The sequence below is a fragment of the Aptenodytes patagonicus genome, chromosome 2, assembly GCF_965638725.1.
Source record: "Aptenodytes patagonicus chromosome 2, bAptPat1.pri.cur, whole genome shotgun sequence".
NCBI lineage: Eukaryota > Metazoa > Chordata > Aves > Sphenisciformes > Spheniscidae > Aptenodytes > Aptenodytes patagonicus.
The window spans coordinates 15,807,646-15,833,506 of NC_134950.1; the positions used below are offsets into that span (position 1 = coordinate 15,807,646).

General features: G+C 37.9%; 1 protein-coding gene across 1 annotated transcript in view; it reads left to right on the forward strand.

The window, feature by feature from the left end:
• The window catches only part of EIF3H (eukaryotic translation initiation factor 3 subunit H), a 91,439-nt gene that overhangs the window by 48,410 nt on the left and 17,168 nt on the right, over positions 1-25,861 (forward strand). The window contains exon 3 of the mRNA XM_076329208.1: positions 24,625-24,792. Within this exon, the coding sequence (XP_076185323.1) occupies positions 24,625-24,792 (168 nt within the window). The remainder of the gene's footprint in view (positions 1-24,624; positions 24,793-25,861) is intronic.

Genomic DNA, 25,861 nt, shown 5'->3' on the forward strand with positions numbered 1-25,861 from the left:
GCTTGTGGTTCTTACTGTGATACTGAAGGGGGGGGGGGAGTAAAATCTTTAGAAATATTTTAATGTGTTGTTTTTCTAAGTGTAATTCATTAATGACTCCTAAGTTGGTTTTTTTCCATGTAATTTGTATAAGTCAGTTATGACTGATGCGTGTGTGTGGGGGAAACCACCAACAAATTTTCAGTTATTTTGTATAAAATTCCACAGAAGATGATGAACAAAGTCTGGTAACTGCACTGTTCCTTGCAGTGGGCAGATTGAAGCAGGATTTTTAAGCATTTCTTTAGAATAAGATAGCTACTTACCCAGTTCTGAAAATTTTACTAGTCAGTTAATTGGGGGAAAGGCCACTGACAAATTGAGTTGACCCTAATCTAGTCACACTCAACACTTAATGCTGTGGACAGAAGGAATCCTACTGTTTTTCAGACTCCTTTTTTGACTTTCTCAAGCTACATGAAAGTAACATGTAGGTTTTTCTGGTAGTTCTAGTCTTTTGGGTGCCTTGGTAGCTACAGCTGCGGTGGAAGTGGTGGGCAATTGCAGACAAAGGGAGCAGTTTACAAAGGTGGAGGAAGGATGGGATAGTAGCTTGTGAATGTCCCTTGACAATATCTGAGAGGCCAAATTTATTCTATCGAGACGGATGTCCCTAGGCTCGCTTTTCATTTATGAGAGGGAGAAGCTCAAAGAGAGTAGCTAATTTGGTGGCAGGGTAGATCTCAACTGACATTTCACCCCAGAATGAGAAGGTGAGTATCTGTGATCTGGCCATAATAAAGGCACATCACTGAACGGAATTAAGTAACAAATGGTAAAAACAAATATTTAAAGCAATGCATAACTCACCTGTTAAATGTTGAAAGTGTTTACTGAAGGAGATGATAATTTTTCATTCCAAGTTTATAAGGCAGTACTATATTACACCCTCATAGAAACATGCAAGTGAAGAGAGGATAAGGTGAGATATCTTGTATTTTATTAGAGACAGGAATTACTTTTCAAAGTATAACAAACTTTCAGTGTAACACCATTTGTTTTAAAATAAGGTACTAGCTTTTAATCAAGTTTTTCCTGTGCTTTAGCTGATACGTTTTGATTATTTTGCAAAACCCCTTGAGTTCTTTGCGTAAGCACATTTTAAACTGTAATTGCACTTAATGTTCTGGTGAGATGGAGGGGACTGTATCAGTGAGGTGGTTTTTTTTTAATTATATACTGAAACAGTTTTTAAAAAATATTCTACTATTTGTGTCCTTACGGTTCCTCAGCCTTCCTAGTATCCAGTTTACTGAACTGTCTCCGTTCAAACATAAGCATGTTTTCTTGGCTGTTTCTTACCTGCCTAAAAGCTGGGTATCTCAGAGGATTTTTAGTCATTCATAAACTGCTCACTATTTTCTCACAAAATTCGGTCTTTTTCCTGTAAATTACATTTAAGTGACTCAGAAGTTGTAAATGGGTCCTTCAGTTTCTAAGTGTATAGGAAAGTGTCCTCCTGCCTGCAACATCCATTCGATGGTGTAGCAGTTAAAACCTATATTAGAAAGGTGGGCCCAAAGGGGCTGCTATACGTTTGCTTATTTGTGTTAAGATATTTGTCAAACCAAAATGTGGTCACATTGCATTTGTGTGATGCACCAACTGCCATGTTTCCCTGCTTGCAAGTGTTAGCAACTTGAGCATGGGTATTAAAATAGAACTGATAAATTAGTAGACTTCTATCAAGCTTGCTTAAGCATCCTGACAGAGGAGTGGTTTCTCAAAGAATAATGAGAAGGATTTGCAGCTGGTTTTGGACAACCCTTCATAAGCAAAAAGGGCAGTGTTTGTGCTTTTCTTCATAAGTTTAGTTGAAATACTGCAAAAAGTTAATGGGTATGGGGTGTGGGAATAGCAAAAAAGAAATGAGCCTTTATTTCAGTATTGAATGAGAATTTACATGCAGAAAATGGAAAGGCAGAGAAAAGCCTTAAAAGCGGAGAGATCAACTTACATTTGCTGTAACTATAACATCCCTTCTGCTCCAGTCTTCTTTGTACTGTATTAGAGTGTATTAAAGCAGTTGTATAGGAGAACTGTCTGTATCAGCTTTGTGAATTGATATGAAGAAATTATTAGTATACTGTCAAAACCAAAGGAAAGCAAATGTCAGATTTATAATCAAGAAAATATCAAGAGACTGGATCATTTAATTACCCATTTGTTGTTCCTGTACATAGGAATGGCTGTGTTTTAAGTTGCGATTGACTTCTCTTAAGGATGGGTCTAAGATAGAACTTGAGAGGATCCCCACGTGCTGACTGTAAGCAGTATATTTAGTGAGCTTTACATATCGATAAAAGCGGATGTATTCCAAGGTGGGATTTTTCATGTAAAGTAAAGCTTGCTTGGATTGACAAGAAAATGAACCATAGGGAATGCCAAACTAAGGAAGAAGGCCAGCTGGGAAGAAGAAGAAAATATATTGGCTAGTTTTTATCAGCTGTCCCATTTAGAGAGGAAATTGAGAGGTTTTGATAAATGGAGGAAAAGGTGATTCAGACTGTTGGTATAAAGCCTGAGCTGGTGAAGTAGCGTTCATTCAATAGGAAGATGCTCAAGGGTGTCACTTCTCTAGAAAGGGCATGGAGGTATTAGCTGGTGCTATGGGAAAACTCATGCTGTTGTGATATAATCTGAAGGATCAAACTTAATTTGGGGACTTGATCCTGCATTTGCTGCAAAATTAAACATATGCTTCAATCCTTTTCATGGTTCTGCTATTTTTCCAGTCTCCCAAGAATAGAAATCTCTATTCTCTCGCTTTCTCACAAGAAATGCAATTCACAGTTGGAGTTTGAATAATATTCTTTGTGATTCATCTTGTCTATATAGAGTTCTGCAGAGGGGAAGACGTTTTCTTTGATGGTTCCTGTCTTGACTTATTTCATGTAGTTGTTAATTGGTCAGAGTGAAATACAATATGTACCATTATTTCCTCTGCATAGTTTGATCCTACTCGACCTGCTGACAGCACCACAAAGCTTATGTGTACGGGGGGAGTGGTTTGCATGTACTGCGGGATGGGGAGAAGAATGTAGAATGATTTAAAGCAAGATATGTCAACATTTCCAAGCCCTGTAACTCTACTTGGCGATATAACTTTTCAGAGATTATTTCCTAATAATTTAATTTTCTATAAAAATACTCAAATCAGTAATTCTAACTCCAAGCAGCCAGGAGACCTTGAGTATTAACGCAGTCTTCTATTGCATGTTTTTCTATTTCAGACTGTTTTGGAGCTTTCCTTTATCATTAGAGTACTTTCTGTATTGATACACACTACCCGCAAAATACCTGGTTTAGTTGACAAAGCAAATGCTTACCCTTTACACAGCTTTTTACGCAGAAGACTACTTTTTAAGAAAAGATTTATTCTTTTGGATTTCTGACACTCCTTTTTAATAATTCACTGCATAAATCCTGTATCCGTATGTAGGGCACTCTTGAGTATGGATTTGTCCTCCTTCACATTATAAACTTCAGTGAATTGAAGATTTCAGTTAATGTCACAGGGCTCTTGCTTTAAGTTTTACAATCTTTTTTCAGTTTCTCATAAGTGAAAAACAAAGTAAGGCTGTACATATGTAGTATTTTATAAATTCTGTAAGTTCTGGATGACTTTAAATCATTTTAATGCTATTTAAGTTTCTTTCTTGTGATTCTCCTAATTAGTTATAACTCTTGTTAGGGCACGCATTACTAGGAGCAGACCATTTCATTGCACTGCCATTTCTGAAGCAAATGATCGTTGTTACAGGGAGACCTTTGTAGGTAGTGTTTAATTTAAATATGTTCTTACAGCAGTCTCTTGGCTGTTAAATTTTGTAATTCAAGCATCTGTCATTCAGAGCTCACTCCCTGGCAAAGCAAATCTTAGGTAACAGGGACATTTATATTGTGGCCTGGAAGCAACAGTGTATTGATTAACTTGGTTGGTTTCAAGAATGGTAAATTAACTGTAACATGTAATTTACCCCGTCTCTGTTATTTTAGTAGGACAGGTTTTTTGAATGATGTATGACCAAAAAAAAAAAAAAAAATTGATTGGGTGTTTCTAGTTACGATACTGTTCATTCTAGAAGGAGTGATTTGTTGTCTGCAGGTGAACTTTCATAATACATGTAATCTAATCTAACAGCCAAGGGATGGGAGGGGTCCCGACTGTTCTCTGTGCCCTTGGCTGCGTGTTCCTGCCTCCTCCCTTATGTAGGATCTAGCGATTGCATGGCCACAAAGTGAGTCAGATTAGTTTGTTGATCTGCTGGAGAGTGAATCCAACACGTTGATGCAGCTCACGTAGCTGGAGGAAGAGGAGGACTGAGTAGGGACCACCCATTTCAGCAGCAATTTGGGGTAAAGGATTGAGTGTAACATGAAACGGTATCATTTTTGTTCCCATCTTATTTACTTTGTTGTCTGTTAACACAGCGGAGAGTTTATTTTATCATAAAATGATCAAGAGCTGTAAACATTATCGGGGTGACTTGTTTTACTCTTAGCTAAATATCTAGATAACATGTCAGAGTAATTCTGAAATAAGCCTGAGCTAAATACTACCTGTATCACAGCTGTAGACTTATTTGTCAAATCGTGTAGAAAAGCCGAGCAACTGTTGTGTTTCTCATTAAAGGAAGAACTAAATTTGAGCTCGCAATGACAGGTTAGCTGAGTATTTATTATTAAATGATACTTTGCTTGAGATTCCTCCAAACTGCTGTACATGGACAAGGTAGTGTAAACAGATAATGATTTATAGACCCTAGCATACAAATTTCACAGGGCTATCCATGTCAAAATAACATTTTGGTCATTTGTACTGTTTGGGGTCCCCCCCAGCTGATTTGAATTATGAAAAGCTTTTGAATCACACTGGTTTTCAAAGAATTTCGAAGTTACATTGCAAGACAGACTATTTGGAACAGAAGATGAAGCTTGCTTGCTTTTTCTTAAAACTGAACAAATGCAAGTGCCGCCTCCGCCTCTTGGATTTTTTTTTTTGTCAGAGGTGGTCCCTTTCTTTATCCATTCTTCTCCTGGAACCTTTCATCACTTTTCTGCAGGGTGTAAATGAGCAGGACACAAGCCTAATATCAACACCTAATAGTTTGGTATGCTTGGTACCACAATTCTATTTCTGTGTGATAGATTTTTGGTATCATGCGTGATTTATATCATGACACTACTTGCTTAACCACGTTTTCCATGGCCAGTTCTTAATCTTTGTTTTCCCTAGTTGACCACATTATTCATCTGTTCCCTGCTTTTGTCTCATGTCTTGCATTAAGTACATGTAAAACTTTTTTTTATTATTATAATAAAGGCTATTGTGCAAAGGTAAGCAGGAGAAAAGGGCCCTGTACTGAGAGAGTTCTTTGTAACACAGTTTGTGTTAACGTGTGGTCTATTCGGTGGAAAAGTTTCAGTGTTCCTGTGATGGCATTAAACATTTTAATCGCTTTCAGTTCTATTATGAAATTTTTATCCAGGAAAAATAAGTTTGGGTCTGGATATCACTTCTTCATCTTCTAAGTTTGACTAACCAAATGCCCACTAGAGTATTTATTCTTCTGACTTTTGTCCCAGGTTTGATGTTAGAATTGTTTTGTGACCAAGCTCTGTCTCCGCTGTCAGTAATGTTCCTACCATTTATAACACTGTGTAAAATCCAGTCTCTCTTTCATCAGTACTAATGGAAGTGAATGATAGTATGAGGTGATGGAAACATTTTATTTCCTAAACACTTCTCAGTTTGCCGTTGATTTTGGTTACTCTGGAGGACTGATCTTTCACAGCTGTTGCAAAATGTAAGTGGTTTTTTTCCCTGCTGTGCAGATATCTGCCTTTTTCTAAACTCTCTGTGGCACAAAAGGGTCTTTTTAAAATGTCACAAATACAAAGCAATTTATGTTGGCATTAAATGTAAACATTTTGCTGTCGTTGTTTATGGAAGAAATTGAAAGTTTAGGAGTGAATGGGTAAAAAAAGATAAATATTGAGCAACCTTCTTATAGAATCAGGAATGTGAGTTACACATAGTTTATTCCTTAGGAAATACCTTATGTTCAGTTTTATCAGTTACTGCTTGAAAATACTTGGGGCTTCACTTTTATATAATTACAGTAACGATGCCTTTTACTGTCTACTCTTGTTTTATAGAAATAAGTTTTGTCAAATGTAATGATGTATGGATGAATTAATTGTTTTAAGTTTGCTTGTGGTCTAAGAGTAGTGAAAACTATATATATGTGTATGTATATCTAGTGTTATCTAGATATACATACATATATATGTGTATAAAAATTTGCCTGGATAAATGGTTGCATATGCATAAAACTGCCTAAACCCCCCTATGATATAAAATAATAGGATAGGTTTTAAATGAGGTACCTTTACTTTTAGAAATTATTTTCCACTGAGGGTTAGCGCTGGACATTAATGCATACATATGGAAGCACAATGTTGATTCAGATGGAAGAGGAAATATCAATTTAGATTGAGGAATGTGTTCCCTATAATCCTCCCTGTTCTCAGTTATTCTTATAGAGCTTTGCATAGAGCTTGTAGCTATGGTGCGGGAATACTAACTTCAGTAGCAGATGTGAGCCTGAAGCTTATTACATGTTTCACCAGATGTTTCATTTATCTTTAGGGCAACCTTCTGGTTTGTTTTTTATATCAAACACTGTGAGAAATCAAAATTCAGAATGTATTTTAAACATGTTATGGGTATTTGGAGATAAAGGAACCCTTTTATAACCTGAAGAAGCATTGTAATGTCTCATATTAAATATATTTTTCTTTTAAGCTATATTTCAACAAGATACTTTATAATTTCATGTATTCATCCGATTTCATTTACACTAAGCTTGCTTGTAAAGATAATGTAACCCTAAACTGAGCAGGTTTTGTTTGTTTATGTAAGCTCATTGTCTACTTTTATATTTCTTTATTAATAGTTCATGCGATTTAGTATCTTACATATTTGCTGTTAAAATTTGTTTACAGCTTAAAATAATCTTTTGGTTGAAGAAGCTTCAGCGTTTTCAGTAATAATTGTGAATCTCAAGAAGAGATCCCTCAGAGAGGGTGATTCAGTTGGTAATTGTGGAAGGAAATTGATCTTTGGGACGCTTCTATGGCTCGCTGCCTTTGTTTTTGCACAGCGGCCATTGCCTCTGTGCAGGATAGGAGGTCAAATTCAGCCTCTGTGTTCCTGCACCTGCTCACGTGCTTAAAACCATGTGCTCCTTGCCATGTTTGAGTTACAAGATTGTTCTAAAGCTGGTGTGCGTTTGGTATCTGTTAATGAAAATTTTAGTACTTGTGCCTCGCGGTTCAGGAGTATAACAAAACCACGTTTTGAAAAGTTTCACCAGTGAAAATTATAGGGGACAGCAAGTGAAATGTCTCTAAAGTCTCTTTAGTGATTTTGCTCATCAAGCACATTTATAGGTGTTGCTCATCAGGCACCATCTCTGCCTTCTGTCTTTTCTTTCATCACTGTATCGGTTCCATGAAAAAGAAATACCCTATTCGCAAACTTAACAAAACAACAGAGTGAATTGTTAGTCAACTTCAAATAAACATTTAGATCTAACTTTGTTCTGTAGATCTGAATATTACACTTGAGTTCTGGAGAAAGATTGTCAGACTTTGCAAAATGAAGCAAAGATCGAGTGCAATTCCTGCACTTGAAATGCAGCATTGGAAAACAAGTTCTTTATTGCTCTTGTCCTTGAAAGGAGAAGTAAAAAGAGAGTGTCATTTTAAAAACAGTTTGGATTGAGAGTTTGTGAACTCTTGTGTAACATGGAGCAGGTCTTAACAAAGACTGTTCTGTGTACATACTCTTCCCGTTTGTGGATCTCCTTTGTGGCTGTGCAAACGTTTTTCCCCTTTGAGACTTAATTACGTAGCCTCCTTGTAACAGCTACAATTGCTTACATAGAAAAGTAATATCGGGAGAGTATTTCATGTATTTATAGCTATCTTTTAAAACAACAGCTGGCTACCAGAGCCAGCGTGATGTGATCAGCAATTGCTCTCCAAAACAAAATTTGAAGTCTATTTTAAAAGCTAATTGGCATATCTTTAAGTCTGGGGTAGTATTTCTGTTCCTCTTCATGCTTCCGCAGTAATGCCTAAGAAAGGAGGCCTTGAGGATAGACTTTCATTGCCACGTGGCCTTGTGGGGATAGAGGAGTAGAGAAGAGAGAACAGCCTGGGCTCCATTTCTGCTTTAAAAGACAACAGCAGAACAGGCAAAGTTTCTGTTGTGTTGGAGTGATCATGTAGCTAATTTAGCCAGTTGCCTAAAAAATCTCACTGAAGGGTTGTCCATTGCAGAAATGGTGTCATTTACCATGGTCTGGGTTATGCTGAGTCCCTAGTGGAAGTCTCGATTTGTGGATTCGGCTCTCCCACGCTGAGGTTTTGGTAGTGCAATTGTCAGTTTGTCGAATGTTTCTAGCTCACAGGACTCTGGCAAGGCCATTTTTCACGTGGAATCTTTTCTTCCACCCACCGAAGGAGTGGGACGTGGTTTCCAAGACCCCTCAACTCTAAGTGTAAAAACTCAAGAAAGATTATTTGTAGAAAAAGTGTCTTAGACTCTTAAGCTAAACAGTAACTGAAATTATTTACTATGCAGAAAAAAAATCTTTTTTTATTATGCTACCAATCAACATAATCTAGTTGGTGTTTTATGGCTAAGGACTCTGCACACATACCACAAGCTCTGTGTCTATGTGGATACATTAATGCTCTCTAATAAGTAGTGCTGTGGCTCACAGTCTTCATACAGAAAGAAGGGTTTTTAAATTTCTTTTTCAGTCCCATTGAGTATATTCTTATGATAAAATATGGAGGAGGTGTTGGAAACACAAATTGCAGTTTTTAAGTAGTTGTTTGGAGACTCTGAGAATGGTATAAACATCTTTCTTCTGAGGCAGAGAAAACTTTTTGACAAAGTTTGTGGTATTTCCTGCTGGCACCTGATACTATGATTGTGATACATAAAAATAAAATAAATTGAGGAGTTTAAAATAATTATTTTAAGTAAACAGAAGTTGAGCTTATTCTTACTGAATTATCACCTTTTCAGATACTTCAAATTTGCCACTGTTCAGCTCATGAAACTTTTATTATTCTGAACTGTTTTCTGGTATGAATGTATATCTGTGGCACATGTAAATTTTTGTTTTTCAGTGAAATACTTCAGAAAATAGCATTCTTTGTAATACCCTGCAGAGAAAGGATCTTCAACAGTTCATCTAGATTTTGTTCTGGTTATATTATTGTTCAAGAGAATTTACTGACTTTGCTGTTGATGGCTGCAGCAGTATTTCTCACTTTTCTTGATTTAAATGCAGTTTTAAACAGAGGAGATCATGGTCAGTGTACTAAGATGCTTTTTAATTTCTATTGCTTTCTGCCATGTTTCCCCATCTGTTGTACAAAATGAATTCTCTAGGCCTCTCTTTTCAAGTCCTCTTGACATTGCAGTTCAGTGTTATTCAGTCCTTGGCTTTGTTTCCTTTCTGTCCTTTGACAGTTCTGTATTTTCATGTTTGCTTACCATATTGAACTGCAGTCACAAATCTAAGCACAGTTTGTGAAACAAAGTATTTTTGGACTGGCTTACCCATGTTAATTTTTTGAAACCATTTCTGTTGCATATTTGACATTCAGTGAGAGTGGCTAAAATAAATATAGTCTGTGGCTGTTAATCAAAGATTTTGTACCTATTGTGACTAGTGTCTTGTTTGCATTTGAAAAAGTATTTAGGCTGAATCCTTTGAGAATTATATAGTGCTCTGCATAATTGCTTTTAATGTTTTCAATAACTAACAAAAAGATGAATGCAGAATGAAAATAACTGCTTTTGAAACGCAAAAAGTCTCCTTTGATGAAATTTCACACTATGGTGGTTTGTTTCTAAAAGGCTGTATTTTACTCAAACCAAACTCGGATTACCTAGATCATCATAATTTTTCTTTAGTGTGTAGCAGAACTTTTGGGACCTTGGCCCCTTTAAAAAAAATTTAAAAATCGAACAATAATATTTTGTGTGACTTGAATTAAGGTTTGGTGTGTTTTTGGTTATTTGTTTCTTTACTGTGTTCTAACTTATTAAGCCATCTTTTCCAGTCATAGAATCACTGAGTAGCTGAGGTTGGAAGGGATGTCTAGAGGTCTCTGGTCTAATCCTCCTGCTCAAAGCAGGGTCAACTAGAACAGGTTGCTTAGGGCTTTGTACATTTGGGTTTTGATCATCTGCAAGGATAGAGGCTCCACAGCTCCTCTGGACAGCCTGATCTGGAGTTTGTCCAGCCTCACAGCTTTTTTTTAAAAAAAAAAAAAAAAAAAAAAAAAAAAATTGTCTTATGTTTAAGTTGAATTTCCTGTGCCCATTACCTCTAATCCCGTCATTGGGCACCACTGAGAAGAATCTAGTTCTTCCTTCTTGATATCCCTGCCCCTCCCTGCTTAAGTATTTATGCACATGGATAAGATCCCCCTGAGCCTTCTCTTCTCCAGGCTGAACAGCCCCCGCTCTCTCAGCCTCTCCTCCTATGACAGATCCCCTCAGTCCCCAGTCATCTTCATGGCCTGTCCCTGAACTCTTTCCAGTAAGTCCATGTGTCTCTTGTACTGGGGAGCCCAGCACTGGACACTGCACCTCAGACGTGTCCCACCAGTGCCCCTCGACCTACTGGTAACGCTCTGCCTACTGCAGCCCAGGAGGCTGTTGGCCTTCCTTGCCACAAGAGTGCGTTGCCAGCTCGTGGTCAACTTGGTGGCCACCAGGACCCCCAGGGTCTTTTCTGCAGAGTTTCTTTCCAGCTGGTCAGCCCCAGCGTGTGCTGGTGCCTGGGGTTATTCCTCCCCAGGGGCAGGACTTTGCATTTCCCTTTGCTGAAGGGAAGCCCGTTTCTCCAGCCTGTTGAAGTCCCTCTGGATGTCAGCACAAACCTCTGGTGTATCAACCACTCCTCCCAGTTTTGTATCATTGCAAACTTGCTGAGGATGCACTCTGTCCCATCATCCAGGTCATTAATGAAGATGACAGAAAAGTATTGGAGCCAGTATTGACCCCCGGGGCCCACTACTAGTGACTGGCCTCTGGATGGACTTTGTGCTGCTGATCCTGCATGCCTCATCATTGCTTGTTGTCTTTTATCTGAAGTCTGTTTGGGTACTATTAGTCTTGATGAGCTTTTTTTCTCAAGCTATAATCTAGGTTCGTAAATACACTTTAGTTATGAAGGCATTTTGGCAGTGAAATATAGGTACCACCAAGTGATTCAGTGACTCACCTTTTCCGCAAATGGGGCTGTTTTGCTTTGGGGCTGTGTTCAGAGTAAATGGTGAATGCTGTCCCAAGGGTTTATAATCTTCAGAGAAGAAGCAGGAATGCAAAGAATTGACTTGTCCAGCCCCCATCAGGGAATCCTTCAGCTGAGTGAGCAGTGGAACCGCAGCCTCCTGCCTCTAGCTCCGATGTACTGTACATTACACTGTGCTTTTTCTCTTACTCGTTAGAGGATTGATTGCAGTGGATCTGTCCTGCTGCTTCCCAACTTGTTTCCCATGTACAAAACCTACTTTAAGTTTATAACTTCCTCCTTGGCACAGAGCACTTTTTCTGCCTGTTTAAACAGGGTGTGAGTTTAGTTCTTGGCTACTTTAAAAGAACAAACCACACTTAGATATAAAAGTTGCAAGTGCTATGTTGCTGTAATACTAGCTTTGGCTTGCAGAATCCTGCCATATGATGTTACAAGCCCTAGAAAGGGGAGAAATTCACCCTAACTCTGTCTTGTGTAGCTTGATCTAAAAGCCATGAGCTTTATTTTCTAAATTTAATATTCTTAAACTGTTGAGGGTTTTAGTTTTGTTTAAATTATTTGATATCTTTTGCATTTGAACATAGTGCATGATCTCAAGTTGTTAGATGCCAGAAGTTGCTTGTGAGAAAGCATGACTGTCTTTCACCTCAAATATCCAACCACTCCTGTTTTTATTGTTCCTCTTGCTGTGCTATGGAAAAGACTTTTTGAAGCTAGCCTGAATTTATTGTTTCTTTGAGGACACACTGAACAACAGGCATTGCTAGTGTTAGCTTGGGCTTTAGAAACTCTACTGAGCAATACCAGTGATAATACCGTTCAGTAGATACCTTGCAGTGTTATAGCTCCTAACTGCAGCACTAATGCACAATGAAATGGGGATTTCTGTTTTGAGTTACCTTGGTCTGAATCCCCTAACTGTCAGGTTATTATCTGGGCAGTGGTGTGAAATCATATGTTGGATTTTTTTGGGGGGGGGGGCGGGGGGGGGTAGAGATGAACCTTGTAATACTGCGAACAAACACATGCTGTCAGGCTTCTCTGTCTTGTTTGTTGCTGAGAAGTTGTCTTTCCATTATTTATTGTTGAACTTGCTTTACAACTTTTTCCATGTATATAAAAGTATGGCCATGTGCATTAACATTTACCATGGTATCCACCTTGATTCTTGGTTAAATTAATATTTAAATATAGAGGGCGTTGTGCATATTCTCTCTCTCCCTCTTCCTCCCTGGCCCCCCCGCCCCATATATGTATGTGTATATGTACATATACATACACACATAAGTGAAAACAAGGAAGCAGTAAGTGATGATGAGAAATCTGATTTTCTTGGGGAAAAAATGGGACCTGTAATAGCTAACTATTCAGGTTGTCCAAGGCAAAGTTGGAAGTCTGATACAGAAATAGTTTTGGGATTTGGAGAATGCTAATGCATCAGCACAGTTGGGCTGGATCTGTCTTGGCCAGTTGAAATGTGTTTAGTTGTACCAGGTTTTACTTTCTTCACATCTATGTGGAAAGCCTTGGAAGACTAAACAATGCTTGTTTAAGTACTTCAGTAGATTCTGGTGTGTTAAAATAAGTACTGGTGTTTCCCTCCCTCCCCCTGCCCCAAGTGTGGCATGCTAAATTGTATTTTTCTTCCCCAGATTAAGGAATGAGCATTCTGGTAGAAAAGTAGTGGGAACTGGAAAAAAATGACTTTCATGGTTCTTGTGTCAAAATGGTGTAGTTGCTGCCAGTGAGCCTTTCAAAACTCTACCTGCTGGCTTTCCATGGCACCTGTGTTGTGAGTGGCTAGCCCTGTGTTAAAGCATCATATTGGAGTTATTTAGAAATCTGTACTGTTATGCCTGAAACTGTACGCTTTTAAAATGTTAAGTACCTTAATACTGTTTCACTAATTAAATGTTACACATGCTACTTAATCGATAGCTGTTGTGGTAGCAGTCATGTAAGGAAACAGTACAATGATGTAGTAGTGATGTTCTTGAACATCTCTGTGTTGGAATTGGCATAAAAACAAGGTTTCACCTAATGAAGTGTAACATACTTCCTCATTTGATTAGCTCCGAAGTTCTTAACACATTGTTTTTCTTCTAACATTGGTGCTTAGCTGTATGGGATGAGATGTGTTGAAAACTTGGATGCCATCAGTTCTGGATGACAATTTTCTGGTCAGAATGTCATGTCTCTCATCACTGTAAGCTCTTGCTGCCTGCTAGCATTCATGGCCACTAAATAACTTTTTGCATCTCCAATACCCTGCTAATGCTATTGCCTGTCATGTTGACATTTACGTAATATTATTTGGCTTTAGGAATTGAAGGAGGCTGGTTTTCACATGCAGGAAGGGACTGCCTCTGTCAGAATTTGATTTAACCTGCTGTTTCTTGGTGCAGCCAGCAGCTTCCAAAACGATTGTGCCATGGCCGTTGGCAGGGAGGTCTTAATAAAAAGGCATAGATTTTTATGAGATGTGAAAATGTCTTGTCATCTAATTGCAGTAATTTAGGAGCCTTTCGGGCAAATTCTTTCACAAGGTTTGAACCACTGGTCCTACTCTTCCTCCAAAATTGAATATTTTTCTTCAGGCTCCCTAGAAAATGTTAATCAGGGTCTTCTACTCTTGAGCCCACCTACAATCGGTTTCCTTCATGTTGTTTCACAAACTCTAAACTATCCTAAGAGAGAATTGAGAACAGCTCTTGGTAACCAACATGCTACAATAAAATACTAGTGTAACGTGTATCCTTTATGAATATTTTAATATATTTAAAAAAAAGAGTTATTTCAGATACTCAGTTCTGACTCTCATTAGGCATCAGCTAAGTATGGATCCACAGCCTCCACATGTGCAACACAAGCCTTTCAATTCATCTACAGAAATGCTTAGATGGAGGGGTTGTTTAGTTATCCTTTCAGAAACCTGCATGTTAAGAATTTTTTGTGTTAGCAATAGGATAGTGAAAGATTTTTTTTTTTCCTTCCTTCCCCCCTCTCTTTTAAAGAGTTGCCCGGTGATAATAAGTGATGTTGAATACGTCTGTCTCCTCTGTAGTGGTTGGATCTGTAGCTCGAGAATTAAACCAGCAGGGAACCCATCACTCTCAGATCTTCCTGTCTGCAAGCTAAAGAAGGGTAGAGATTCTTATTGTGGCAGGGATTGCAAGCAAGAGGACTTGATTCATTTTATCTGAAAGTCAATGCTTGGCAAAGCGAACGGCTGACCCTGGATCTCGTGATGGAGAGAGATTTTCTCATCTATCTACTGGGTAGGACTTTGCCTGGATTCTGACTTACTTGTACCTTGTGTGAATTAAAGTTATGTTGCTCATGGCTTGAGGACTTGGCTGACAGCGATGAGAAGTGCACGTAGACAGTAGTACAGCAGGGATCCAAATGAAGCTACCCTCGGTTGGAGCTTTCATACGATTTAATAATTGCTCTCTAAGCTAGTTGGATGGGTTGTCTCAGTCTGTCTTTGTATCATGGACAGTTAAATGGCTACCTGCTCAATGGGATGTGTTATGGATAGGTGTCAGGTGGTGTTTTAAGAGTGTTGTAAGAGGTATACTGAAATGTCCTTGTGACATTGTGCTCATCTAGGTATCATACAAAGCTTCTAGTTAGTGCTTTAAATGAGGGGTCAGAGTTAAGTGCTATTCTTCCTGAAAAGAAAGAAGTTAACACAGCATTTTACTGCTGTTTGATCAGTGAGTAACACACCTGGGCTAGATAAAACTGGTAGACTTAGTAAAACTAATGCGAATTTTGGGGGTTGGTGGGGTCCTCCTCTCTTCCTTAAAGGAGCAGTAGATGTTAACTGCTTCAAGCCTTCCTGGCGCATGGGGAGATCTTGCTCTGCACAAATAGGCCCCCGAAACAAGAAGCTGTAAGCCTGAGGCTGAAGACACACTCGTTTTTTGTTTTGGTGTTTTTTTTTTTTTTTTCCCCAAAGTGCACTTAACACATTTGAAAGCTAGATACTTGTGTAATTTTGATTCAAAAGATGTGTTTATGGGGGTAGCTACCATGTTGTTCTTCTGTTTTGCCAAAAATTAGAACTTTTCTTGACTGATTCTTCCTGCCAGATGTTTAGCAGTGTTATCCCTACATGATGGGCTGATGGAGGCCACAGAAAACAAACAGCATGTGTAACTTTCAACTGAAGAAACAGTCTGTAGCAATGATTTTTCTCTTAATGAATCCTGATTTACCATAAGGATGATTCAGGAAAATTGTTGTATGGGGGCTGTGTCTGCTTCAGTGTTTGGACCGCATTTTGTGAGCTTGAAACTTAAGAACAGTGTGAGAGATTCTTCAAAACAGACGTGTGGACATTTAATACCAACGAATCAGAAAACCACTTGCTTCATTGTATCTGATATGACAAGATGGGTGTTTTGGCTTTAAATAAGCTGTTGAACATGTCCCTCCTCTTCCCCCTGCCCTTTGAATTTTTGCAATGCAAACACTGAGTGGTACAAGATACCGAAACTTTGAAGCTTTACAAAAAAGAAAAATCTTTTTCTGCTTTTCAGGGAGAGGTGGGGGATTTAAAAGCCCCAAAACCCCTTATGTGAAGTCATTATTGTTTTTCTTCACTTATTGAAAAGTTATTAACAAAATGAGACTGGCTTTCTTGTGATGTGTGCTGTATGACATTACTGATTTTCAAAGTGCAGTGATTGCTAAGTTGTTTCCATTTCAGTGTCTGTCCCCATTCTGCTTTCAAATTGTTGAATATGAAAATCTGTGTTAAATTAAAAAAGTAAAAATGACCGTGTAATTCATTAATCTTTAAACATTTCCAAATTTTTTCCAGATAATTTAATAACCTCTCTCAGCATTTATGTAATATAAAATTTCATAAAAATACATTAATCTGATTGACATTTATGTAGGAAAGGAATTGGATTTCACCACACATTTTTGTGTTACTGTGTGCTTAATTGCTTTGTAACTTGTAGCACTAAGGTAGATATGGTGATAATATTTTGTGAAGAAAGAGCTTTTACCTGTTAATGTAGCTTCACTAGAGCAAACAAGCAAAAATCAATGGCCAGTAAAAAAACTTAAGGAAATCTTACTAACCTTTTTAAAATGTATTTTGTTTTTTTAAAGGATGTGCTTAGTCAGATATGAGGCTACTCTAACATACAGTTGGTTTTTGACCATGCTGACTCCTTTTCATGCCTTTAATCCTACTTTGCGTTTCAGCGGCTAAAACGATAGTCATTGGACAAAAATTGCATAAGTAAAGGCTTCAAGGTGCTGAAGTTCATGGGAATGCATTCCTAATAGAAAACATTTGATGCTTTCATTAGACATTTGGTGTTTATTAGGAAATGAGATAGCATCTTCTTGCTCTTTTACAAGGAAAGCAAGAATTAAGCTGCCCAGATGGCATTTTTAGTAGTATAATTTACTGGTGTCATGACAATGTAGGCTGACTGAAACTTTTCTTGATAAAACTTTTAATCTTGTATCAAATCCATCTTCAGTCAACATAAAAATAGTAGTGTAGTAAGCCAAATGGATGCTTAGATATGGATAATGCTTACCTGCTGTATAGGAGGAGATTGAGGATTAAGTGGTAAGTATGTGTAAGACACGGTGAAGATGGGGCTTTCTATATAAATGCCAAGAAAACTACTCCAAATATATGGCAGAAAACCTTCAAAATACGTTGCATTTTCTTCTGGCAGTTGCTTCTTAAAGATCATCGTCAACAAAATAGTGAAATTTTATTGCTTGCTTTCAACTTTAATTTCAAGATGCTAGTTTAAAATGGATTTCTGAATTAAAAAATGCTTTTGGAAGACTCAAGTGTTTCAATATTTCTGGAAGATAGTATTATAACGCTTTTATCCTTTGGAATAATGTTGCATACCTTAGAAAACAATTTTGCAAGTTATCTTGACAGTCTTGTCCATCATCTTTAGACTATTCTTGAGGCTCGGGTGTCTTTATTTAAAAACAGTACAAGTTTCCATTGTCTTGAGTTGTGTAGAGAATTGTGTGGTCAGTGAGATTTATTTAGGTTGTCCAAAGGCTTATCTCGGTGTTTGCTCATGTGTTAATAAAATGATACGATAACTTGACTGGTTTGATTGCCTCCTAATTCAGTGGTTATGTGCTTAGACCAGATCCCCAAGCTTGCTGTCAGAAAACACTGGGCGAGTGCCAGCACATGTGCAGGAAGTGGCGTGCTTCCATTTGCTGCTTTCCCGTTGTCCTGTCACGCACATCCCCCATGCTCCCCGTTCCCTTGTTTTGCTCCTTTTCTCTGAAAACTTGTCCTCATCCTCCTTTATTCCCACCAGTGATAGAGCTACCCTTTCCTACCTCGCTCTGCTTTGGTAGGAGGTATGTCCTTGTGCTGGCCCGTGTCTTGGAGCCACGTCTGTAAAGCAGCAAGGTAGTGCTGGGCAGTTACTGCCTGCTTTGGTGTGGTGCCCCACACTCCAGGACAGTTACTGCTGCCCGTACTGCCAAGCCTCTAGTCATCAGCTCTGGTGGAGACTATGCGTGGGCAACTGCTGTCTAAACTGGTAATAACAGTCTGAAGATACATGCTTACATCTTGGGTAAGTATCTCCAGACGGAAGCACTCCAAACATGTTGTTTTGTTTTTATTATGTTCCTGTTACTTTTCACTGTTCACCTACTGATTGTGATACCTCCTCTGGGTGTCCCATACTTTTTCTGTAGAGCACAATTAATATCACACAGTGCTGTAGTAAAACTAACATCGACTTGTGATCAAGGTTAAAAATGAATGAGTTCACTGAGCATACACAATGAATAGTTACTTTAGAGTTTTACCTCTTCTGTTTTTCCCCTTCTTTCTCATAAAATGAAGGACTTTTTGCTTTAGAAAGCAGTAAGACACTAGCAAAGCCTCAGTTCTTGTAATGAGCATCTACTCATGGAAGACGGTTGGACTTGCTCTTACTAGAGCAGTAGCATTGGTGGCATAGATGGAGGTGATTGGTACAGATTTGCTTTCAATTTATCCCATAGTCTATAAAGAAAATGCAAATTTGTAAAGCATGCTTTTCAGGTGGTGTGCAGTTTTTCCACCATGGTTGCTAACTTTTTAAGGAATTGTTATATTTTAATAAAAATTTAATCCACTTTGGACAAATATGTTCTGCCCTTTTTTTTCATCCTTGAATTTAGCAATTAAAATGGAGTTGAATTAAGTCTTTTGACTCACTTTTGTTTTTGTGGTCTTATGATTGACTATGACTCTTGGACTTTTGCCTATTTTCAGGTGATTTTTTTCCCATCCAGCTACTCACAGGCCCTGGTCTGCTTAGCTTCCAAGTTTAGAGGAGATCAGGTGCTTTCAGCCCAGTATAGCAAAAGTGCATAAAATAGAGTACTGTTTTGTAACCCTGACTTGATATTTCAGAGGAGGAAATGAATATTATTGAGGAAGGCAATATTTACTTTTAATTTTTTTCTCCCTGAATAGGAGAATTGTTGAGTTACTGAGCTTGTGCATTTGTCTTGGGAGAAGTGGTGGGGGGTTGGATATAGATAAAAATCTGCAAATATGTGCACGCATGTGTTGCACACTTAAGCTTAAGAAATATATTTCAGCAGTATCTAAAGGCTTTTTCAGATAAAACACTGCTGGAATTAACTGTGAATTCTTGTTTCTCTTTGCCCATCCTTTTTATTTGTATTTTTTAACCAGAGTAAGTTGGTTGTGGTACTAATTATATTTGTATCTTCACAATTGGAGTTGTTATCAATAGATGCAGTCATTGTGATTTGTAGTTTTTTAGACAATTAATTGAGATTGTGTGTGTGGAGGGAAACGAATTAATCTGTTGTCTCCATAATTCTCTGTGCTTAATTAAATTAAATCAATTTTCCTTCTTTTCAAATGCGTACGCTGGTTCCTTGAACTAGCATCTGCTAACTTGTTTTAGTCATTGAAGATACTGTCTGAAGCATACATGTGGTTTGGCAAAGCTTAATATGTATAGAAAAAACAGAATTTCTTGTGCTGCTAAAAAGTACCATGTAGTGTATAGCACTTGTTCAGTACGCATGCTACCACATGGTAGCACTTCAAAAGAGACAAATTATTGCCTTAAAAATACTATCCACATTAGTAGTGGTGCTATAAAAGGAACATTTTAGCTGTTTTTCAATATAGTTTGACCAGAATAACTGAAATTTGCCATGTTCATGTTGCCAGTTAAATTCAGAGAAGTGTTAGTGCAGAGGCTGGAAGCTCTTTCTTCTGATGGACTTTTGTGTCCCTTGAATAAATTTTAGTTAGTGACAACCCTAAGTTTTAGTTCTTCTGTCTTCTGGATGCCCAAGATTCTGCGAGGAAACAATATTCATCCTCAGATACTCCAGAGAGTCTTTTTGAGGAGGCTGTTGTGGGTGAGGGAGCAGTAAAGGTCTACCTTGTTCTTGAATCAGTGACCCGTCCTCATGAAGACGTGTAACTTCTGCTGTTTGAGGTCATAGTTTAAGGACGAATTTGTGAAATGTGGGTCAAGACAAACACTTCATTGTGAAATCCAGACTGAAGGCTGTGCAGATGTTAGTGGTTCGTAGCATAGAGTTGGTTGTTACCTCCTTTGGTAGTGCTGCCTGTGTCCAGTGTATGCTGCAGTGAGCTGGATGAGCAGCACCATAAAACCAGTCTACAGCACGTGATACTGGGTACAAAGTTCTTCCACTTTGGTGGGGCTTGGCTTTTTAGGAGACATGTTGGTTGCTGCTCTTAAACCAGATTTCTTAAGGCGTATCAACATAAAATATGTTTTGGAAATGAAGGCCTTGAGCATCTGAGGTGCCATCAAATGTATTGCCTCCAGGGCATCTTTGATCAGGGTTTCACATGTCATAATATTTACCAGCAGTCTGAATGTGCCCAGGCTGAAATGCATCTCATCTGATGGTAATGATAACTATTTAAGGACTAAATTTTGGCAACACGTACATTGATGTGTGACCTCCTGAGAGCTGGATTTTAATGACTTGTTTATAAAGAAATAAAAATACAGTTTTAGTGATAAATAAACTTGCATCATGTATCAGGTTGCTACAAGAGCACTTGTTTTGAAAGCGTTTTAGAAATAAACTGTTATTTCAAGAAGGATGTGAATTTGCCAGTTGTTTGTAAACTCTGGTGTCTTAGATTTGTTTGCATTTTAAAATCATCACGTGGACCTTTTTTTCTTTTTCCAGTGCCTCAATTGATTTGACCTATTCTTAAATTAGGTTTTCAAATAGTGAAGTTATTGACCAAGGATATTTTAAGGTATTTAGAGAATGTGGCTGAGTTGTCCCAGTGTTGAATGGGTCATCACATTAGTGTTCAGTTCTTGGCCTCGTCTCTGATTTATTATATAATTTTGGGTATGTTATTTTCTTATTGGTAAGGTAAGGTGTATACCTCCTATACGTTAAAGCCCAGATAAAGTTTCTAATGTTGCCAGTACTTTTTAGAAAAGGAAAAAGTGTTTACATTATTTTAGTATTTTGTTTAATCTTTTACAACAAGTTTGTCAAAACGTAGTTGAATTTGGGGGGGGGGGAATTACCCACCAAACTACTGTAATAGGGTTTACTGTTTTCAGTAAAGGGATTTTGTTAGTACAAATTCACACAAGTCAATGATACTCAAGCAAAATACCCATACTGTATGGTTTTGCACTTTTTCTGCTTTAGACAAATTATAGTAACACTTTCTAACTGCATGAATCCCCTCCATTTGTTTGCAAACTAAAAAAAAAAAAAAAAAAAAAAAAAAAAAAATTACCCTTTTAGGAGAAGTTTTTTTTTTTTTCTATTTTGCTATTTGCTAATAATAGCAAAACAGAATCTTCTGTTTAAAAAAAAAAAAAAAAAAATCCACCCCAGAGAGGTGCTCAGGAGATGCTTGATGGCTCAGGAGACAGAGGCTGTGCATTCTCAATGCAAGAAGCAGACTGGGAAGTGCAAGCATGGCTGTTGGCTTTTCTCATCATAAGGACGCTCCTGAACAAATAATTTGCTTAAAAATATAGGTACACTGTTTAAATGTGGAAAAGAGGGGGGAAGCATCCTGGTCTGGCTGTTCCCCTGCCCTTTTCCTTGCTCATCTCAGTTCTGGGTACCCTCAGACTTAGTGGCACTTTTTAGCGGCACCTTTACAGCGTGGCTTGGGAAGGACTATGACTTGAAACAGTGAACTCCTCATTAGAAGTGCATGACTATCCCAAGTCCTAGCAGATTGAGGACTGGGTAGAAGGAGAGAGCTTTTGCCTAGTCTGTGCTAAACTTCTAGGTAAAAAGATGTAAAGAAACAGTGGTAACGATATCAACAAAGGCAACTTGGGGGCTGTTATCCATTTGTGCAAGTTGGCAGCTTATTGGAGCTATCTAGCTACTAATACATGTTATAAAATATATATGTTTGGTTAAAAGAGTTTCCATTTCTCCCTGGTGGGGACTGCATCATGTTTTAATTTCTGCAGTTGTTTTCCCAAGGCAGAGATGTTAGCTATTGATGCTTTATTGGTTCTTTGAGATTTTTTCCGCTATTGCCTTCATTATCAACTAACTGCGAACAGTCATGAGAGGAGGAATTGCTGACTTGAAATCTGGATGGTTTTCAGTAAGTCCTTTTTCTTCTAGACGGTATCGCTTACACTTAGTGCAGTTATACGTTGCTGGTTATACCGTGTTTAAGAAAAGAAGTTGTCCTGGAACTTGGTTACCAGTTACCTCTCAGATGAACACTTTTAAGAGCATGATATACCTTTATTCAAGTTTGTGAAAGATCTGGATGTTTTCTTAGGGTATTCCCTCTCTTTAACATTACACCTCTTAAGGGAGAAATTATCTGAATGGGTCAACCACATCACATGATTTCATAGGAGTCTATATATAAGTATCTTTTTTCCCATCATTACATGACTACCTCTACTTTGACAGTGTCCTCAATTACAAGAGAATTGCCACTGCAAGGAGCAGTCTAGCTCAGCTATCTAAAAATCCACATTTAGCTCCATTCTCAAAGAATGTTTTATCTTTCAGCTGCTTTTGAAAATCCCTTTCTAGTTTTTCCTTTTCATGACTTCATTTGACTAGAAAGGATCTAACCATAATTTCATGTTTTAGTATGTTGTAGCACGTCATGTTAAAAGCAAGTCTTACTTGCTGTCCAGACAGATATATCTTTGAAAAGCTTCTTTTAACCAAAATAGTTTATTCTAGCTACATTTAATAAATGGATCGTATGCTTTTTCAATTCAAAATCGTGGTCACAGCAGGAGTCTTTTAGTTTGTTCTGAGGGAGGTCTGTGTTCTTTGCTTTAATTGTAAAATTTAGGAACTTAACATCTTCCACCCATAAAACCCCAACAAAACCTTTAAGTTTAAGGACTGAGCGGCTTTGACAAGCAAGACCTTAGCTTTGCTCTTGTGAGAAACGTTGAGATGCTACCTGCTAAAGCATCGGGGCTGCTGTGTAAGGAGTATGCTTGAAACTGGCCGCTATTTCTGGAAATTGTGCAATGAAAGCGGGATTAAAATTTATTTTGATCTGGCAAGGGGGAGGTTTTCATACAGACTTTAAAATAGCTGTTTGATCAGTTCTACTGGCTGGCTGTCCTGAAGAGTGTAGTGGCATCTTTAGATTTGCCTTGGTTTAGAGACAGCCAAATGGTGCAGGCCTTTTCTTTGCTTGTGGTGTATTATGGGATTTCAGACTGTAGCCTGGATGGTTTTGCTGTATTAGTTTTGGGGTGCTGTATTATCATGGTGTCCTGGATGAAACACAAATTGCAAGTCATTTCTATTAAGATAGTATGAAATAGAATGCAAGCACCAACATATGCTGATGGAAAAAGTCTGCAAGGGTTTATATAAGTGTACGTAGATTACTTTAAAAATACAGTCAGTAAGATACGGCAATTTAAGGAAAAGGGCCAGCAGACTGCAGAATGTAGTTTGTGCTGTAAGGGTGATAAGATGGAAAAATATTTGTCCAATCTTGAAAAATGTCTCCTCGTATCTTTAAAGAATATGGTTGGATTTTTTTTTCTCTTGAAAGGATATAAAGTAGGGTCTGAAAACGCAGCATATTCTGTCCTCTGATTAATTTATGTTGCTTTCTTTTATAATGAATATCATATTTTCATCTGCGCAAGGAGAAGCCTTGAAAAAAATTAACAAAAATGAATGCATAGGAGGGGGTTGGTTTTTATCTTTGTAAATTTTGCAGCTGCAGACAAAACTTACGGATTGTGTAGTGTTGTTGCATTTGATTTCCTGTCAGTTGGCTGTGAGTGTTGGTTCATCTGATAATCGCACTGAAATCTGTTTCCTTAAATTTAACCAGCAGGCACAGTGTCTGTCTGTCTAAGAGGGCTGATAAGTGATAAGGTGTGTTGATCTGCTCGATGGGATTATGTTAAACATTCCTGAATAGAATTCTGTTCCATCAAGGCAATCTGTTTGAATGAAGCATTTAGTAGAAACAGAATTTATGCGTTGGTACAATGAAACATTACATCTGTTGGTGTAAAAAGCCTGACAAAAAATGTTCTCGGTCTGAGGTAACTTACTATATATAAATATGTGTATTATGTATAATATATACATACATGCATACTTACGCATTTATATACATCTAAAAAGAAGAAACAGTGCTGAAAAACTGAAGATAAATGCAGTCAAAACTATCTGACAGCTATAGCTGGTCCCCCAAACTCTGAAAATGTAGTTTTACGCTGTGAAAAAGACAAAGTTTATCTTCTATTTCATATAGTCATTAAATAATTCTCCTTTTGATTCCAAAAGTTGTCTAATGCCAGACAGTATTACAACTTAAATCACAATATTTCTTTGTTACTAAATGGTAAAATGTTACTGCTTAATGAAACTCACTATCAGAATTTTTTTTTATGAATGAGCAAGGTAATACACACTGTAAATGATGTGTAACAGTTTGTCGATCACTTTAGCCGTTAACTGCAGCTGAAGAAAGTCTGCTTACTCAGGCTAGTCTTACTCTCATTCTCTGAGGAAGCTCTGGATTTTAATGAAGACAGTCCAGCAGTGAATAAACAAACTACTATGCAGTTGCAAAAATGAAAATAAAATAAAATACAATTTACTCATTTAATATCAAGCTCTCTCTCAAAATAGTACAGATTGTGTAAGTTTACTTTTTAAACATACTTTTTATTTCATCTAGTTCAATACCAGATGGAAATGATGCGAAGCCTTCGCCACGTAAACATTGATCATCTTCACGTTGGCTGGTACCAGTCCACATACTATGGCTCTTTTGTCACTCGTGCCCTCCTGGACTCCCAGTTCAGTTACCAGCACGCAATTGAGGAGTCTGTAGTTCTCATTTACGGTTAGTATGAGGTTTCCTTTATTATTCTTTTCCCCTCTTAATATTATTACTACTATTTTTGTATTCTGTCTTTTGCCTGTAAGAGTAGCCTGGCAGGCCTTTTCGAGTAAATACCAACCCTGTGTCTACGGCAGCCTCAGCAGCAGCTAAGTCTAGACAGGGTTTCCTTCTTTCTGTTTATTTTTCTTGCTATCAGAGCCCTGATGTGTACGTTTTGGAATGCTGGAGTAGCTGCTTCATTTTTATTCCTTCATCTCCCCTCCCTCATCGAAGGGGCTGGTGGAACCCGACCAGATGTCTAACAAACCCCGCTTGCTAGCGTGTCTGGCTCTGTACGTGACTGACCAATCATCACACGAATTGCCAAGTTTTTTTTATACCTCTGACAGAAGCATACAAAACCTGGACTGTTTCTTAGCACAAAGATTTTTTTCTTTTCTGCCTATTTAATGGTGTTTCCTCAAGCTCTCCAGACCAGATGTTCTGTGCTGTATCAGAACCGTAGGCAATTTAACAGCTTTATAGCCTCCCCCTCCCCAAACACTCGCAGTTTGCCATATCTGGCAGACTTGCATATAGTTTCCAGCTGAGAAGTAAATGTAACGTCCTGAGTATCTGTCAGAAAAAATACTAATGAATACGATCAATCTTATGAGCTGCCCCAAAATTGTTTCAGTATGTTAACAATTGGATTACAGTAAAGAACAAGTTGTTAAAGTATACTTATATTGGCTGGAAACATTGCATCATCAGACCTTGATGAATTTTCCACTTGTTTCAGTCTATTTTGGTTTTCATTTTATCACCGATTGCTAAAAGTTTTACTGTGTTAAGTTTCAGACAACATGAATGTTAACACAGCTTTTATTCTCATGTTGGCATGCTTCAGCCGTTATCATGCTGCAAGTGTTAAGCTTCTTTGTCCTAGGAATGTAACAGTTTGTTTAGAAAATTTCCCCCTAAATTCAGTAGAGTATGTCAAGGCAAAACTAATCTTTTTATATACCAGTTACATTGTTATGCACGAAGCAGCAGGGCAACTTGATCTGAATTAGCTTATTGCTATTCT